Source organism: Sphaerodactylus townsendi, linkage group LG16 (genome assembly GCF_021028975.2).
Source record: "Sphaerodactylus townsendi isolate TG3544 linkage group LG16, MPM_Stown_v2.3, whole genome shotgun sequence".
In the NCBI taxonomy this organism is placed as follows: domain Eukaryota; kingdom Metazoa; phylum Chordata; class Lepidosauria; order Squamata; family Sphaerodactylidae; genus Sphaerodactylus; species Sphaerodactylus townsendi.
In genome coordinates, this window is record NC_059440.1 from 31,656,025 (window position 1) to 31,672,142 (window position 16,118).

Below are 16,118 nucleotides of genomic sequence, written 5' to 3' on the forward strand. Positions count from 1 at the left end.
TTCTGAGGTCCTCTGAAGAGAGATGAGCAAAGAGAACAGGGCCTTTTCTGCTCTGGCTCCTCATCCCTAGGACCCCGTCTACCAGGAACAAGCTTGGTTATAGCCCAGTACCAAACTCAAACTTTGCTATCTTCATTAAATGTTGTCCCTTCTGTCACTTGTGCATTCGGTCTGCTGCCAGCCCATCAGTATTACATTCAGATTTGTTGCTTTGCACATTTGCATTGATGCCACCTTCTGTTGCTTTGTCATTCTGTTTTCTGGGCTTCATTTTCTGGGCAAATATTTTGGAGAGCACGGAATACAAACACGTTCAATAAATATGGAACTCTGGCAGAAGGTTTCAGAAGAGGAAACCCTCAGACCCTGGAAGATAGATGTGCTAAGGGACCCTCCATGTTCAGGAACAGTGTATCTCAGAATACCCAAATGTCATGGACAGAAAACCTATGGTTTTCCTCCGCTTGGAAATCATAGAGTTGGAAGATACCCCCAAGGGCCATCAAGTCCAACCCCCTGCAATGCGGGAACACATAATCAAAGCACTCCTGACAGATGGCCATCCAGCCTCTCTTTAAAAACCTCCAAAGAAGGAGACTCCACCACACTCCGAGGTAGTGCATTCCACTGTCGAACAGCCCTTACTGTCAGGGTGTTTTTCCTGATGTTTAGGTGGAATCTCTTTTCCTTCACCTTGAACCCATCACTCCCGGTCCTAGTCTCAAAGGCTGCTCTGTTCCTATTTCTAGGCCTCTCAGACACCATCTGGCTGGCCAGCATTTGAAATAGCATGGTGGTCAACATGACATTTGGTCAGATCCAGCAGTTCTCCTCTTAAGGTTTTTAAGTGTGCCAGTGATGTTTGCATACACAGTTCTGATTCCAGAATCTGAGCTTGTGTCAAGATGCGTTTTAGATGCGAGGGCTGCTTCTATCAATGCACGAGGAAGGGAATGTGGCTGTATGGTTGATACTCTGCTTTGCAAGCAGAAGGCTTTGGGGTTCATCCCCTGGCCAGGCTGGGCTCTGTAGCTGCTGAGGTGCGTTCTTTCCCCAAGACAGTGCAAATCTCGTACCAGTCAGAGTAGGCAGGGTTGAACTCTGGAGTCAGAAGACAGCTTTGTATGGCCACTTGGGTTTGTGGCAAGCAGGGTACCTGTGGAATAATCCACTCCAGTGATGGCAAATCTTTTGAGCTCAGTGTGTAAAAAATTTGGAAAATGCCTCATTTGACTCTGCTGGTGTGTTAACCCCTCTTCACCCCCCAGAAAGAAAAACAATTCTTTACGTATTCATTTATTTTTGAAAAACCATCCGGTCATGTGCGGTGCTACGTGTTATGTAAAGAAACCTCAGAAATTACAAAAATGACTCAGCCAGGGACAATAGTTGTTGTTGGGTGTGGGCGAACTCTGGCGTGTCACCCAAAACATTAAGGCGTGTTGCCTTTAGCATGAGTCATAGGTTTGCCATCACTGAATTCCTCTTTGACAGAGGAAGAGAAAGGGCTCTCAAATTAACTTCAAGATCAGCGCAAAGGGAAGGCTGCAGTGTGGAGACCGGACTTGAAAACACACTTTACACCAAGCACAGGGTGTGGAGTTCAGCGTGAATTCCGAAACCTGTTGCAACCTCGCATTCACAGTGACCCACTGCCATCTTCTGGATGGTAGAAAATTTTCTTTATGGTCACCCTCTGCTTGTTTTTCAGGATGAATCTCATATATGCATTATCTTTAGTAAAATATCTTCTTCTTACACCCTGTGATTTAATGTGTAGTGCCTTGCCCTTTGACTCAGTGCCTGGAAGAAGAGAAGTTTGGATTTATACCCCACCTTTCTCTTCTGTAAGGAGAATCAAGGTAGCTTACAAACTCCTTTTCCCTTCCTCTCCCCACAACAGACACCTTGTGAGGTAGGTGAGGCTGAGAGTTCCGAGAGAACTGTGACTAGCCCAAGGCCACCCAACAGGAATGTAGGAGTGCGGAAACGCATCTGGTTCACCAGATAAGCCTCCACCATTCAGGTGCAGGAGTGGGGAATCAAACCTGGTTCTCCAGATTAGACTCCACCCGCTCTTAACCACTACACCCCCTTGAAGGTCAGGCTGCCCCAGCATAAGATAATGTTCCCGTCTCTCGCTCTATTGTAGAGACGGCATCTCTGCATTCCTCGCGGTTTTCTTGTCCTTTTCAGCTCTGCACCATCCATTGGCTACAAGTCAAATGGGTCAGGCAATCACTCCCAAAATGCTCCTGGAATGCTCCGGACCCTACCAACCAGGAAGGAGGGTGGGGAATCCAGGAAGCGAGAAACGAACTAGTCTTCTGATGGGCATGAGTGAGCTGGATCAGGACTCAGTGTGTGATTGGATCTATGTGTACGTGTCACAACGATGTCAAAATCTCTATATCGGATAGCCCCTATTGTTGGGCTCTGGCCAGTGCTGTGGACTTTCGGGGGATTCAGGTACTTCCTTTGATCAATCAATAAACTCTTTTTCTGGAATGAAGAGCTGGCACCTGCTTAGCTGATTCCTGCTACATTCCATGGAACGGGGAAGTTTGAGAGCAGAGGTGCTCTGGGAAATATAAGATGGGGGATGGTGGCGCTCTATTTTATTTTAAAAGTCCATAGCACTGAGATCCTTGGGCCATCAGGGTGGCCAAATACATTTCAGGGCCAAACAAATCATCCACGCGAGGGGAGCTGACTCCTAGGGCATCTTCCATGTCTTCCCCAACCACACCGCCCAGGAGCCAATACACGCAGAAGTGAAAACACAGATGACAGCCACCCACTGAGCCAGCATACTGGAAAACCAGAGGGTCCAGTTGAGGTTTGCATGTGTTTACAAAAGCAGAATTATGGGGTTTGTATGGTGGCATTCCGGCAGTTCCTTAGTGGAGGAGTCATCCTGTTTCCAAAGGGCAAGACAGTTTTCTTGGTATCAACCTATGCTTTCTCGATGCCTTTTGGAAGGAAGGAAAACAGAAGGCTGGCTGGAATCCCGTGGGAAGACAATTGGTGTGATCTTGCCCAATCTTGTGCAGCCCAGGCGAGGGGGCGGGGAGGAAGCCTTCGGGCCAGCACTATCGGCTACTCTTCCTGGTAAACCGGGGGTGGGAAAGGACAAAGAAGGCAGGAGAACAGACCCCACCTCGGTTGTAAGTTTGTTGCATAAAACCTTATTGCAGAATACTCTGCCAAGAATTTTCATTGCACTGTGCTGCAACTTTGTTTTGTGTTTTGCTCCCAATAAAAGGATCCCACCTGAGCAGGTGTGGTTAGTAGGTAGTGTCAAACTAGGCCCTGGAACAACCGAGCTTAAATCCCTCGTTTAACCATGGAAGTCCACCAGGTGATCTGTCACAATCTCTCTGTCTAACCTACCCTCGCAAGGTTGTTGTGGTGAGATGATAATGTGAAAATCCACTGGTCCCCAATCAGGAAGAAAATAAGAATATAATTTTTTTTAAATAAACATTATACACCCCTTACACCTTCTGATTTTGTGCATGTGTGAGAAAAAGTGAACATCCATGACACACAGACATCAGAGCCTAATCCCAAACCCATCTACTGAAGTTCAAAGAGGACCCAAAGCTCACTGCCACATTCACGAGCATAATCCTGCCATTTCAGCCCCTGAACTGCGCACACAATAACCCTCCTTTGTGAAGGGTGTTCAGGTACACAATTGAGATGTTCACCGAATTACATACAGCTCAGGTGAAAAAGCTCTCCCACAGGTGATGCTCAGTGAGGGAAGTCTATTACATCACAGAGGGAAGTCTGTTCCACCTCTGAAGATGCCAGCCACAGATGCAGGCAAAACGTTAGGAACAAGATCCACCAGACCACAGCCACACAGCCCGGAAAACCCACCACAACCAGTTGAATCCGGTCATAAAAGCCTTCGACAATACAAAGTTATTATCTATTTATTTATAATTTAAGAGAGTGAAGTTTTATAGCACAGTCTTTGTAAAATATATATATATAAACATATCGTAACCCTTTCAAGGAGGCATACACCAGATTGGCACAATCCCTGGTGTGGCAACGTCCCACAGTGGTCAAGGCCAACCCACAATTGCCCCCGGGAACCCTTCTGGTTCTTCAGCCTTGAAAGAGCCAGAGTTGATTGGCCTCACGCAGCTCTTGACAGACGACTCCCTCGCCTGGCCACATCTCACTGCCGTCCAGCTCCAGACCCCGGCCCGGAAGCGCCCTAGAGCTTGGGGAGGGAGCCTGCCGGGGCCAAGAGGATGCTGAAGACATAGAAAAGTCCCAAGAGCAGGTTGAGCTTGGCTGTCCTTTGGGGGATCTTGAAAAAGCTCTGGCTCCGGAACTGCCTCTCCAGGGAGAAGGCCATTGGCATGGTGAGCAGAGGCAGGGCCATGCTGATGGTGTAGCGGGTGGCGAGGACACAGAAGATCAGGTACGGCAGGAAGAGGAGGGTGTTGTAGAGGATGTAGGAGAGGGTGGGGCCGATGAGGATGGCCAGGGTGACAATGCCCGCCTGCTGGTCAGACTCCATGTCCCGCGTGTTGTTGCTGTGCAGGATGGCCATGGTGCTGAGGGCCAGCGGGACGGCGTAAAGGAGGGGTGAGATGGACAGGTAGCCCACCTGGATGGCATAGGCAAACATCACAGCCAGCGGCCCGAAGGTGATTAGGATCACCACGTCGCCCAGCGCCACGTACTTAAACCCAATTCCTGTAACGGAAGCAAATCAGATTAGTCCAGATTGGCGCTTTGGGGAAACCCCTCAACACGCTTAAGTTGAAGCATCACTCTACAATGAAGGACCTGCTCATCAGGGGGAGTCTTAAACCTGCAAGTTGAACTGTGTCCTGAACTGACAAAGCTGCTTTCTGCTGAGTCAGAACACCGGCCTGCCAAACTTGGTATTGTCTTCACTGACTGGCAACCGCTCTCCGGGATCTTAGGCAGAGAAACGGTCTTTTGAATCCACCCCAGAACAGTACTCCCCACCCCAAACCTCAGTTTTTCTCTTTGTTATAATTCAGAAAAATATTTGTGGTGCTGCAGTTCAGATTAGGACTGCAGAGACTTAGGACCCAGCCCCAAAGCTCACCGGGTGACTGCTGACCAGAAGAAACTTTTAATTAACATAGCTCACTGTGACAAGAAAATGGAGGAGGGGAAACTCACATAAGCCATGCTGATCTCTTTGAAGGAAGAGCAGGATAAAGAAGAAGAAGAAGAGTTTGGATTTATATCCCCCCTTTCTCTCCTGCAGGAGACTCAAAGGGGCTTACAATCTCCTTGCCCTTCCCCCCTCACAACAAACACCCTGTGAGGTAGGTGGGGCTGAGAGAGCTCCAAGAAGCTGTGACTAGCCCAAGGTCATCCAGCTGGCGTGTGTGGGAGTGTACAGGCTAATCTGAATTCCCCAGATAAGCCTCCACAGCTCAGGTGGCAGAGCTGGGAATCAAACCCGGTTCCTCCAGATTAGATACACAAGCTCTTAACCTCCTACGCCACTGCTGCTCCTTAAAAATGGATGGATAAATGTGCATAGCTTTCAGTCTCCCCCAGTTCCATAGCAGCATAAATTATGCACAGCATCTTAAGCAGCTTATAAAACCGTACCAATTTTATTAGGTTTTGTAAACTCGTACAAGTTGGAGAATCTTGACTGGCACATTGACACATCAACCTGCCTGCAGCCAGATCCAACCTTACCACCCCAACCTTCGCTGCTAGGTCCCCGGGTTTCCCACTGCCCACAACAAGGCAAGTGAGCCCTTACCTCCGGTATAAAGGAAAGAGCTAGAGAGCCCTCCAAAGTAGATGAGAGCCAGATGCTCCAACTTCAGGGTGGAGAGGCAGTACAGGCAGGCTGCTGAGATGCAGCCGAGGGTGTACAATAAGACGCCAAATCTGACAACATCTTGAGGCTCCAAGATCTGGTCCACCAGAGTCCGGTCATCACTCTTCTTGTGGTCAATGCCTTTGGAGAAGTCATAGTAGGTATTAACAAGGTTCCCAGCCCCATGGACAGCCAAGACAGTAACTGCACTGCCCACCAGGAGTCCAGGATCTAGTGTGCCCTGGGACCGATAGGCTAGGGCACTGCCAACAGCCACAGGCGTCAAGGAGGCGCTGAAACTCCAGGGTCGGAGGGCCAGGACGTAGGAAGCGCATTTGTGTTTCCAGGTTGACGAAGGGCCCTTCTCAGACCCAAGCAGCCCCACTCCCGGATCTTCTGCCTCGCTGTCTTGGAGGTTTTCCGTAATAATATTGATTTTTTCCACCTCCTCTTCTACTTCCATGGTTTAACTGTCTGATGCAAGGTCAGGTGTCAGAAGTGGCCCTGAAAAACAAGGAAGGGAAGTCTGTACTGTAGTCACATTCCTGCAGGGGAAAATCATCAAGACCCAACTGCAGTTGCTCCAAATCTTGGTGAAAGAGATCATGTTAGTGAAAATGGAAGCCTCTAGCGAGTCACATTACAGCCATAATCACACCACAGCTTGAGATAGCCACTGCCCGACAGAAGACACAACAGCAGCAGCCTCACTCCTTACAGATCGAGTCGTATCTTTACAGCACTATCAGAGGCACTCCTTTAAACAGACACACATGCAACGTGAATATGAGCTTTGCCTGTTGAACATCTGCCCATTGTTAAAAGCAGGGGAACCCAGTAAAGCGAAACTATCTGGATGTCACCCTCACCCTCAAAGGCAATGCAGCCCAAGATCCTAATTTGCAGCCTCCAGCCCCACTCGCAGCCCGTAGAAGAAGAGCTTGGATTTATACCCTGCTTTTCTCTCCTGTAAAGAGTATCAAAGGGACTTACAAACTCTTTTCCCCACAACAGACACCTTGTGAGGCTGAGAGAGTTCTGAGAGAACTGTGACCAGCCCAAGGTCACCCAGCAGGCTTCATGTACAGGAGCAGGAAATTGAACCCAGCCCTCCAGATAAGACTCCTCCACTGATGTGGAGGAGGAGTGGGGACTCAAACCCGGTTCTCCACATCAGAGTCCTCCTGCTCTTAACCACTAGACCCCGCTGCCTCTCTCCAGGGAAGAAACCCCTGGAAGGGGGCTGGCCCCGGAACAGGGGCTGCGGAAGGGCAGGGATCCTGCGAGGGGAGCCCCCATCCTCCCCGGGAAACTTCTCCCCGCTCACCTGTCCTCGCGCCTGCGCCATGCACGCTGCCCACGCCCGGCTGCTGGGTGACCAAGGTGGCTCGTCCCCGTCTGTCGACCGGCAGGAAACTCAGCCCAGCAGCGGATGGTTCCGCCCCTTCTTATGCAAGGCTGTCCTGCCGAGGGACGTGTGTCAGCAGGCAGTCCCAGGGCAGGTTGACTCAGAGGGAGGCCTTGCTACGTTGCATGCACCTGAAGGGCCCGGGAGCGAAAGCCTTCCAGCGCAGCCCTGTGCAACTTCCCCCAGGAGTGAGCGTTGGGATAGAAAGAAGTGGCACCATCTGGGCCATGTGCATGTTGTGGTTTAGTCGCCCTCCCTTCCGAGTGGCTTTTAATTTTGCAAATTTGGTTGTGCGTGCAACTGAGAGCTCCCTCCCTCTGCAAAACTGTGCCAGACTGGAGGCTTTTTGTGCACAGGCAGTAGGCAGCACTGGACGAAATTAGCCACAAAAGTCCTTGGAGAAATGATTAGGGGCAGCGCCGGTGTGTAGTTTGCTGTAAGTGGGGTCTCGTTGTGTAATTTAGCCTCGTTTAAGTGCCATGTAACCTCTATTGTTCAGTTTTTGCTTTGTCAATTTGGGATTGGTTCTACAACCCAAATCCCATTTCATTGTTCATTGAATTCCCCGTCTTGTAGATTGTACGGACTCACTTTGGTGGATTCTGCACAGCATCTTTATAGCGGGTTGCATTCTTATAGTTAGGCACTTGGTTATAACTCTTGGCTCAAAGCAGAGAAACAAAGTAAGTTGCAGTGATCTGAAATGAGCATGCGAACAGTGGTATGGCATAGGTCTGTTTCAAAGATGTCGAATATCCTTTGTAGGAAGTATATTTGGGGTGTTTAGGTTTGGGGTGTTAGGTTTGGGGTGTTAACTTACTTTAGGGTGTTAGGTTTGGGGTGTTAACTTACTTTAGGTTAAGTAAGTATGGGGTGTTAAGTAAGTATGGGGTGTTTAAGTTCAGGCATGATAACCTTTAGCTATGGTGACAGTTGTCAATTGTGACCATAAAGTGTGTATGTTGTACAATATGCCATTGCCAGCACTGTGATTGTGACTCTCATGTTCCACCATCACTTATGGCTGTGATGTGACTCCTAGAGGTTTCCATTTTCACTAATGTGATCTTTACCACCAGGATCTGGAGCAACTGCAGTTGGGTCTCGATGATTTTCCCCTGCAGGAATGTGACTACAGTACAGACTTCCCATCCTTGTTTTTTAGGGCCACTTCTGACACCTGACCTTGCATCAGCCAGTTAAACCATGGAAGTAGAAGAGGAGGTTCTTATAGCCACTTCTGCCTGCAGTACTGATCAGATCCCTCCCTAAAGCCGTAGCAATTCGAATCCTATAAAAATGTTTGGGGTAAAACAAGTAACTCTAAAGGGCGTCTCTTCCCGTGATTACACTTCTGTGTCTTTGGGAGACCGAAGGGTGCACCAGGGACCCTTTTCAGCGTCGCACCCCCAACCATCGAGATGCCAGGAGCTCAACGGCACCACTCCATAGATCAAAAATTACCTCTTCCGCCCATGTGCGTGCATCCCCTTATGGCTTCAAGGAGGGGCGGATGATGAGCCCCACTTCCCTTTTCCGTCCCGTTTCCTCGTCGCCGGCGCCAATCTGCAAATCTACGTCTCCCGATTGGCCGACACCTCGGGAGGACGACTAACCTCTCCGTCATCATTATCGTCCCGCCTCCAGCGCGGTTTTATTGGTCACCGCCTTGTCCTTCGAGCAGATCCTGGCCGGTGATTGGGCGGTTGGCTGCACGGTGTGCCGTGTTGACAGGCGAGAGGAAGAGGCGGGGGAAAGGACGGGAGAGAAGCGAGAGCTGCGGCGAGCGGAGGCGGGGGATGAGTTAGGCGGCAGGAGCCGGTGGAAGGAGGGGCGGTGGGGGAGGCGCTCGGTGAGTGGGGGGCAGGGGGGTCCTGGGTGTTGTTCCTGCCTCTTTCTCCCCTCCCCCACTCCAGTTTATCTCAAGATTTGGATCCCTCCTCTCTGTGGTGGTTATTGTTATTATTGTTATTGTTATTACTATTATTATTATTGCCCTGATAACGGGGCGGGGCGTTATTCTCGCCCGCCGTTACCGTCAGTTGCAAATGCAAAGCTTTTGCACATGCGCAAGATCATGGGTACTGAGAGGCGCCATGCGACTAAGGTTGTCAATTTCCAGGTCGGGCCTGGAGATCTCTGGTGATGCAGCTTGATGGAGAAGATGGCTGTTCTGGGGGATGACCTCTATGGCACTGTGCCCAGCTGGTGATCCTCCCCAAATTCCTCCCTCCCCAGGCTCCCCCCACCCCCCGCAAATCTCCAGGAATTTCCCCACCCTGAACTGGCAACCCTACACTGCACTCTGCAGAGGGCCCTCCCCTTCCCAAGCCACGCCCTCCCTAGGCTCCGCCCCCATGTCTCCAGGAATTTCCCAACCTGAAATTGGCAATTCAAGCTGTGCCTTATAAGAACTGGCCGGTCCCTGCATGCATGGCTGACAAAATACTGGAGGCAGCAGTGGGGACTCTAATATGTTTCTACTCTGCATTTTCTCATTTTGTTTTATGATGTTCCCCTGTGAAGACTGGAACTTCTGGTAGGGGACTTCAGTACAAGAAAACCTGATCTTTGCAATGCAAACTTCTGGTCCGATCAAATCTTTCAGGATATAAATGTTTGTGAGTCGAAGCTCGTTTTATCAGATGATTCGTCATTTAAAATATTGCCTCCCAAAACTCTTTTCATTTTAAATGGTTTTGTGGATTTAACAAGTAGAAATGCAGCCGCTGCCCCCCCCCCCCACTTCAAACATTGATGAGAACTGAACATGCTCCAGGAGGCAATTTGCGTTAATACATCTGAAAGAAAAAAAGGGAGGGGGATCAGCCTTCTCAGCCCCTCCCCACAGAAGCCCAGGATGGAAGAATTGGGGGGAAGGTTGGATTTTCCAAATGTTCCCCCACCACAACTGTGGCTCTTTGTGGGCTGCCATGGCAGGGGATATAAACTTTGCTTCTGAAAGCAGCTGTTCGAATTAATGCAAATTGGAACCAGTCTCAGATATGAGGGAATAAGGTTGTCCACCTCCAGTTGGGGTCAGAATTAAAATTGATGTCCAGTTTATAGAGATCAGTTTCCCTGGAGAAAATGACTGTTTTGGAGGGTGGGCTTTATGGCATTGCATCCCACTGAGGTCCCTTCCCAAATGTCACCTCCAAAATCTCCAGGAATTTCCCAACCCAGAGTTGACGACCTTAAGATTTAAGGTTTTTAAAGAGAGGCTGGATGACTGTCTGTCAGGAGTGCTTTGAACATGTGTTCCTGCATTGCAGGAGGTTGGACTTGATGGCCCTTGGGATCTCTTCCAACTATGATTCTGAGAACCCTTCTGCAACTCCTCTTGGTTTTCCTCTCAGATCTCACTAACAAACTCCCATACTTACTCACTGGCCCTATTTAAACATTAAGAAGCAATTCTTTAAGGGTTACTCAGTAAACCCCACAAGTATGCAAAACATACATTGTTTACTTCAACTGTACTTAGTGAAACAGTTACAGAAGTATATGGATGGTAAATATAATGCATTTAATAATGCATTTTGATAATGATAGTAATTGTTCATTCTTATTACAATAATGAATTTTGTGGTTCGTAGCATGTGTTCTCTTTTTTATTATAATTGTAATGTATTGTATAATAACCATTACAATTTCATGGTTGCTGTAATTGCATCAGCGTAACATTAGAATAATTAGCACATTCTTTAGAAAGGTTATAATAGCACTATAATTACATCATGTTAGCTAATATCAGATTATAATATCAATATACGAGAAGAATAGCATTATATATGAATATTATCAGAAAAATGTATTGTACTATGTAGCATAATGGGAGGGACAGAAGGCGGCACAGTATAGGCTGATCTTGTCACACCTCGGAAGCTAAGCGTGGTCAGTCCTTAGAGGGGAGATCTCTGAAAAAGACTTTGCAGAGGAAGGCAATGGCAAACCACCTCACCTCCCTTGAAAGCCCCTTGTTGGGGTCAAGTCGGCTGGAATGTGACAGCAGTTTACGCGCATATAGTGTAATGGGTCGTACCCTACTCCTCAGCTGATGGACGCAGGGCCTTTCTCCATCCCAGTGAGCCTTCTGCCAGTATAAATGGTTCTTCCTCTGGAAATAATACGTAGAGTTTTGTGTAAAGCATTTTTAAGTCCCCTTTCCACCCAGCTTAGGGGTTTCAAAGAAAGAAAAATATTAAAATAAGCTTTAAAATGTCTTCATCATTCTTCTTTAGGCTGACCCTGCACTGAACAGTGAGTTGGACCAGATGACCCCTATGGTCCCTTCCAACTCTATGAATCTATGATACTCCCAGATTCCTCCTATACTAAATTGTTATTGATGTTACACAGTGTTATGGTTTGTCTAATTCAGGGGTAGGGAACCTGCGGCTCTCCAGATGTTCAGGAACTACAATTCCCATCAGCCTCTGTCAGCATGGCCAATTGGCCATGCTGGTAGGGGCTGATGGGAATTGTAGTTCCTGAACATCTGGAGAGCCGCAGGTTCCCCACCTCTGGTCTAATTCATAATGTTGTCCTATGTAATCTTGCTGTCTTGTTTCATTATTTCTTGTTAATAATATTAAATGAGAATAATATAACAAGTTAATGAGTTCTCAGTGCAATCCACTTCAGTTTTAACTCAGATGAAGCCAGTCTGTTCAGACTTAACTAATTCTGCTCTGTAAATATAGTGACAGGAAGGGATAACCCATAAATAAGTTACTGACATTATTAACAAGAAATTATATTTTATTCAGTGGGGCTTATTCCGAGGAAAGTGTTCTTAGGATTGCAGCCTTAGTTTTTTATTACTGTTGCTAACATTGATATAATTTGCTACAGTAAGTAAAGTTATATCTTGTTTTCAATAATAATAACAAGAAATTACTAGTGACAAATTTCTATTAAAAATCTTCCATGTTCTTGGCTCTGACCCAAGAGCTCATTGAATGAGCAAAGTTGAGCTGCAGCCTCCCTTCGACTCTTGGTGATATTTTTTTTTCTGCCACAGAAGGTCAAGGGGGCTTGATGCCCTGTGCTCTGACTTGCCGCCACCATGTCGGGGACCGTCACTATCCTCCAGCAGTTTGCCGGCGGCCTCAAGAGCCGCAACGAAGAGACCAGAGCAAAAGCCGCCAAAGATTTGCAGCATTATGTCACCATGGAACTCCGCGAGGTGAGTTGCACAAGGGGAGAGAGAGCAGGAAGATGCCTTCTTAGCTACAGCCTGGGGCTCAAAGTTGCGGATCTATTGCATTGCTTTCCCCCTCTCCCTTCCTTCCCCCTCCTGCCCAGCTGTAACTCAGCTGATGAACACAGAAAACAGGGAACTTATACACCTGCTGGGTCACCTGCTGGGTCCACTAGAGCTGTTCATTTTAAGATTTAAAAAAAAATTACTACCTGCTGTGTCTGCATCTGCTGTCTTTTATCTAAACTTTTACATTTTCAAAAGATGTGCAGTTTTGGTGCTGGGGATGTTACAATTTCGATGCAGTTGTTTTTCTTAATTTTATGTTGGGAAAATAACAAATATTATTTTTAAAAAGATGAATGTGCAGAATGTTAAAATGTTAGAAACAAAACCTTTGCAAATTTCCTTCACTTAGACAAATAAGTAAAAGAGAACTCTTCCAGTCTGGATTGTGTTCTTCTATTACTTTGTCCCCTTATAATCTAGGATAGCCTTGGCCAGGGGAAAGCTACCAATTGAGTTGACTTATTTTTCTCCCTCTCCTACAAAGATGAGTCAAGAGGAATCCACTCGTTTCTATGACCAGCTAAACCATCACATCTTTGAGCTGGTCTCCAGTTCGGATGCAAATGAGAGGAAAGGAGGCATTTTAGCCATAGGTGAGTCTGTGTATGTTCAACTAAAGGAAATTGGGTGCCTTTTAGTGAGAAATTGCCTCAGTAACGCACAGATGTGTTGGTTACACACTTTATACATTGCTGTTCTTTTTTGTAAATGCCCATTATGAAACAAATAAAAATAGCAGCCCAGAAACGGACCCATGGATGCCAGTCAGAGGTGGGATCCAACCAGTTCTCACCACTTCTCTAGAAGTGGTTACTAATTTTTTCTGAGTGCGGAGAAGGGGTTACTAAAGCAACCTCCCTGCCCAATAGGGACTGGAGGTGTGTGTGTGCGGCGGTGCCACTGTTTGAATCTCACCACCATCGGAACCAGTTATTAAAATTTTGGGATCCCACCACTGATGCCACTATGACCACAGACTCCTTTCCTGGTGACTGCCGAATGTCCTTAGAAAGTAGGCAAGGCTCAACATAGCTTCTGATTGACTATTGAAGATTTGATTGTCTGTGCAGATTTTTAAAATCAGTATTGCTTTGAAATTGTTTCTGTGAGTCTAGTGCTGTTGAAAGATTCTGGTTTGATATCTCTGGGCACTGATAGCCTCTTCATCTGTGATGCAGGTACAACCTGGGAAGAGGCCACGTGAGCTTCTGCCACATGGTCCCCTCCATTGCTGATGTGCCTCAGTCTTTGATCTGCAAGGGAGAAGAGGGTGGGACAGGTTTGAAGGCTACATGGGCCATTTCCATAGAGATGACTGAGACAGGTAGGGGAAGGTAGTTGGTGCCGGTGGTGACTGAAGTTCTGCTGCAGAGTGGGATCTACAGAGCGGTCTTCACTTTGATTGCTATTTTTATGGTGGTTTGTGATACAGGGAGAATTAGTGAGAATCTGTTTACACCAGTGGATTGTGGGAATATCATTGGTCGTCCTGCACCATCTTGCTCCCCGACAACTCTGCCCCCTTTAAAAATCCGCACGACACTTTCTGTTTCCTAGCAAGCCTCATCGGCGTGGAGGGAGGCAATGCCACTCGCATAGGCAGGTTTGCCAACTATTTGAGGAACCTGCTCCCCTCCAATGATCCTGTTGTCATGGAGATGGCCTCGAAGGCCATTGGGCGCCTAGCCATGGCAGGAGACACATTCACGGCGGAATATGTGGAGTTTGAAGTCAAGCGGGCTCTGGAGTGGCTGGGAGCTGACAGGAACGAAGGCCGGAGGCATGCAGCGGTAAGGGCCCTTCCTTCAGCTCGATGGGGTGGGGATTGTTGTATGAAAACTTATTGCTGTATGAAATATTATGTCAATGCTCATTATTAACTACGAACTGTTATTGGTTTGTTAACTTGATGTATAATGAATAAGTCCTTATTGAATTGTTGTCTTATGTGGGGCCTGTGCAATTGATATTATTATTACTGCTTACTTTTGTTGTATTACCATGTATTGTTGATGTATTATGATGTGCACCGCCCTGAGCCCTTCGGGGGAGGGCGGTATGCAAATTAAATATCAAAATCAAAATTGTATGTGGGAAGGAAAGAAACAAGGAAGCACAAGAGCTGGCATCTGCAGTTCAGTAGTTGCTATAGACCAGTGGTGGCAAACCTTTGGCACTAGAGATGTTATGGACTACAATTCCCATCAGCCTCTGCCAGCATGGCACTTCCTATGTCTGCCCAGCCTTCTTTTTCACTCCCTTTATTGTCTTGTTGCCTTTAATATCACTTGTAAATCTTCCGGGTGTCTGCGGGGCAGCGTGGTGTATGCAATTCGAAGAACCATTGGTAAGCCTCTGACATTCTTTCATTCCCTCCCCCCGGTTTTTTCCTCAGGTCTTGGTCTTGCGGGAGCTGGCCATCAGCGTCCCCACCTTCTTCTTCCAGCAAGTGCAGCCGTTCTTTGACAACATCTTTGTTGCCGTGTGGGATCCGAAGCAGGCCATTCGCGAGGGAGCGGTTTCCGCCTTACGGGCCTGCCTCATCCTCACCACCCAGCGGGAGTCAAAAGAGATGCAGAAGCCGCAGTGGTACCGGGTAAAGGGAGAGCCTTTGGCAGGAGCTCCTCTCCGCTTTTTTGAAATTTCCCAGGATCGTGGGTTACCTGCAGTTTAGCCCACTAGGTCAGGATGTTTTGGTCATCAGAATAGACCAGACTTTCTCATCCACCCTTGAAAGATGGTGTCTGTCTATTTTAGCAATGCCCAGTAACATCTTGGAGACCAGTGAGATTTTCAGGCTATAAATTTTTGAGAGTCAGCACTTGTGAAAAAATACTTTTCAAGAGCTGAGACTTTTGAAAGCTTATTCCCTGAAGATTGTATCGATCTCTAATGGGCTACTGGACACAAATCCAGCTGTTCTACTGCAGACCAAGATGGCTGCCCTCTGAACCACTCCTATAGAAGTTTATCTGGAATCAAGTACCACTAAATTCAGTGGGATTCAGTTCACAAATGAATGTCTGTAGGATTGCAGCCTAGGTGTAGGATGGCCCCTTCTATCAAGGACTTCCTTTTTTCCTTTCAAATCTCTGGAAGTTTGAGCTGGCCTACTAATGAGGGATGAGAAAGGGGAATCAGTTTTTTCCTTAAAGGGGTAGATACTATTTTTTCTCTGAGGGAGGAAAAAAAGGGAGGTGACTCCAGTCCCCCAAACTTTTTGATCCTCTGGTTGTTGTTGAGCCTGGTGGTGTCTCTGCCCAATAATAAGGGCTCTTGTTCTAGAAGCACGCCCCAATGACAATCAACTGGACAGCTCACTGGAGACCCAGAAACTGTTCAGGCCCAGCAGAGCTGTAAGAAACTGGAACTGTAGAGACGATGATGTTCATATTTGTATGTCTGCATTCCTAAATGTTATCATTATTAACGGTGAATAATGTTCATCCAGCAAACGTACGAGGAAGCTGAGAAGGGTTTTGACGAGTCTGTGGCCAAAGAGAAAGGCATGAATCGGGACGACCGAATCCACGGTGCCTTACTGATCCTTAATGAACTAGTGAGAATCAGCAGCATGGAGGGAGAGGTGAGTT

The 16,118-nt window shown here is 47.5% G+C and overlaps 2 protein-coding genes and 1 long non-coding RNA gene across 5 annotated transcripts in view; 2 read left to right on the forward strand and 1 right to left on the reverse strand.

Annotated features, from left to right (window-relative positions):
- Nucleotides 1–1,890: 1,890 nt before the first annotated feature.
- On the forward strand, nt 1,891–6,980 carry LOC125445453. The gene is made up of 3 exons (XR_007246303.1): nt 1,891–1,919; nt 2,288–2,291; nt 6,869–6,980. It is a non-coding gene; the product is annotated as an uncharacterized LOC125445453 (long non-coding RNA).
- Nucleotides 3,929–7,232, reverse strand: UBIAD1 (UbiA prenyltransferase domain containing 1). 3 transcript variants are annotated; one of them, XM_048518475.1, is made up of 3 exons: nt 7,170–7,232; nt 5,783–6,346; nt 3,929–4,722 (listed from the first exon to the last, which is right to left on the reverse strand). In XM_048518475.1, exons 2-3 carry the CDS (start codon nt 6,303–6,305, stop codon nt 4,235–4,237), a joined length of 1,011 nt encoding a protein of 336 aa, XP_048374432.1. In that variant the 5' UTR covers nt 6,306–6,346; nt 7,170–7,232; the 3' UTR covers nt 3,929–4,234. The 3 variants fall into 3 exon arrangements, with proteins under 3 accessions (XP_048374432.1, XP_048374431.1, XP_048374433.1); XM_048518474.1 differs by lacking the exon at nt 7,170–7,232 and adding an exon at nt 6,836–7,155; XM_048518476.1 differs by lacking the exon at nt 7,170–7,232 and adding an exon at nt 6,712–6,812.
- A 1,778-nt stretch (nt 7,233–9,010) lies between these two features.
- The window catches only part of MTOR (mechanistic target of rapamycin kinase), a 103,196-nt gene continuing 96,088 nt past the window's right edge, over nt 9,011–16,118 (forward strand). The window contains 6 exon segments of the mRNA XM_048518694.1: nt 9,011–9,102; nt 12,277–12,441; nt 13,010–13,118; nt 14,083–14,315; nt 14,921–15,121; nt 15,977–16,111. Of these exon segments, the coding sequence (XP_048374651.1) occupies nt 12,322–12,441; nt 13,010–13,118; nt 14,083–14,315; nt 14,921–15,121; nt 15,977–16,111 (798 nt within the window). The 5' untranslated portion in view covers nt 9,011–9,102; nt 12,277–12,321.

What these genes read in the sequence shown, in the direction of transcription:
- UBIAD1 (XM_048518475.1), bottom strand. Translation starts at nt 6,305, where the DNA reads ATGGAAGTAGAAGAGGAGGTGGAAAAAATCAATATTATTACGGAAAAC. An exon ending in CTCTTTCCTTTATACCGGAG is followed by an intron (nt 4,723 to 5,782) that starts GTAAGGGCTCAC and finishes CTTCCGTTACAG; the next exon opens with GAATTGGGTTTAAGTACGTG.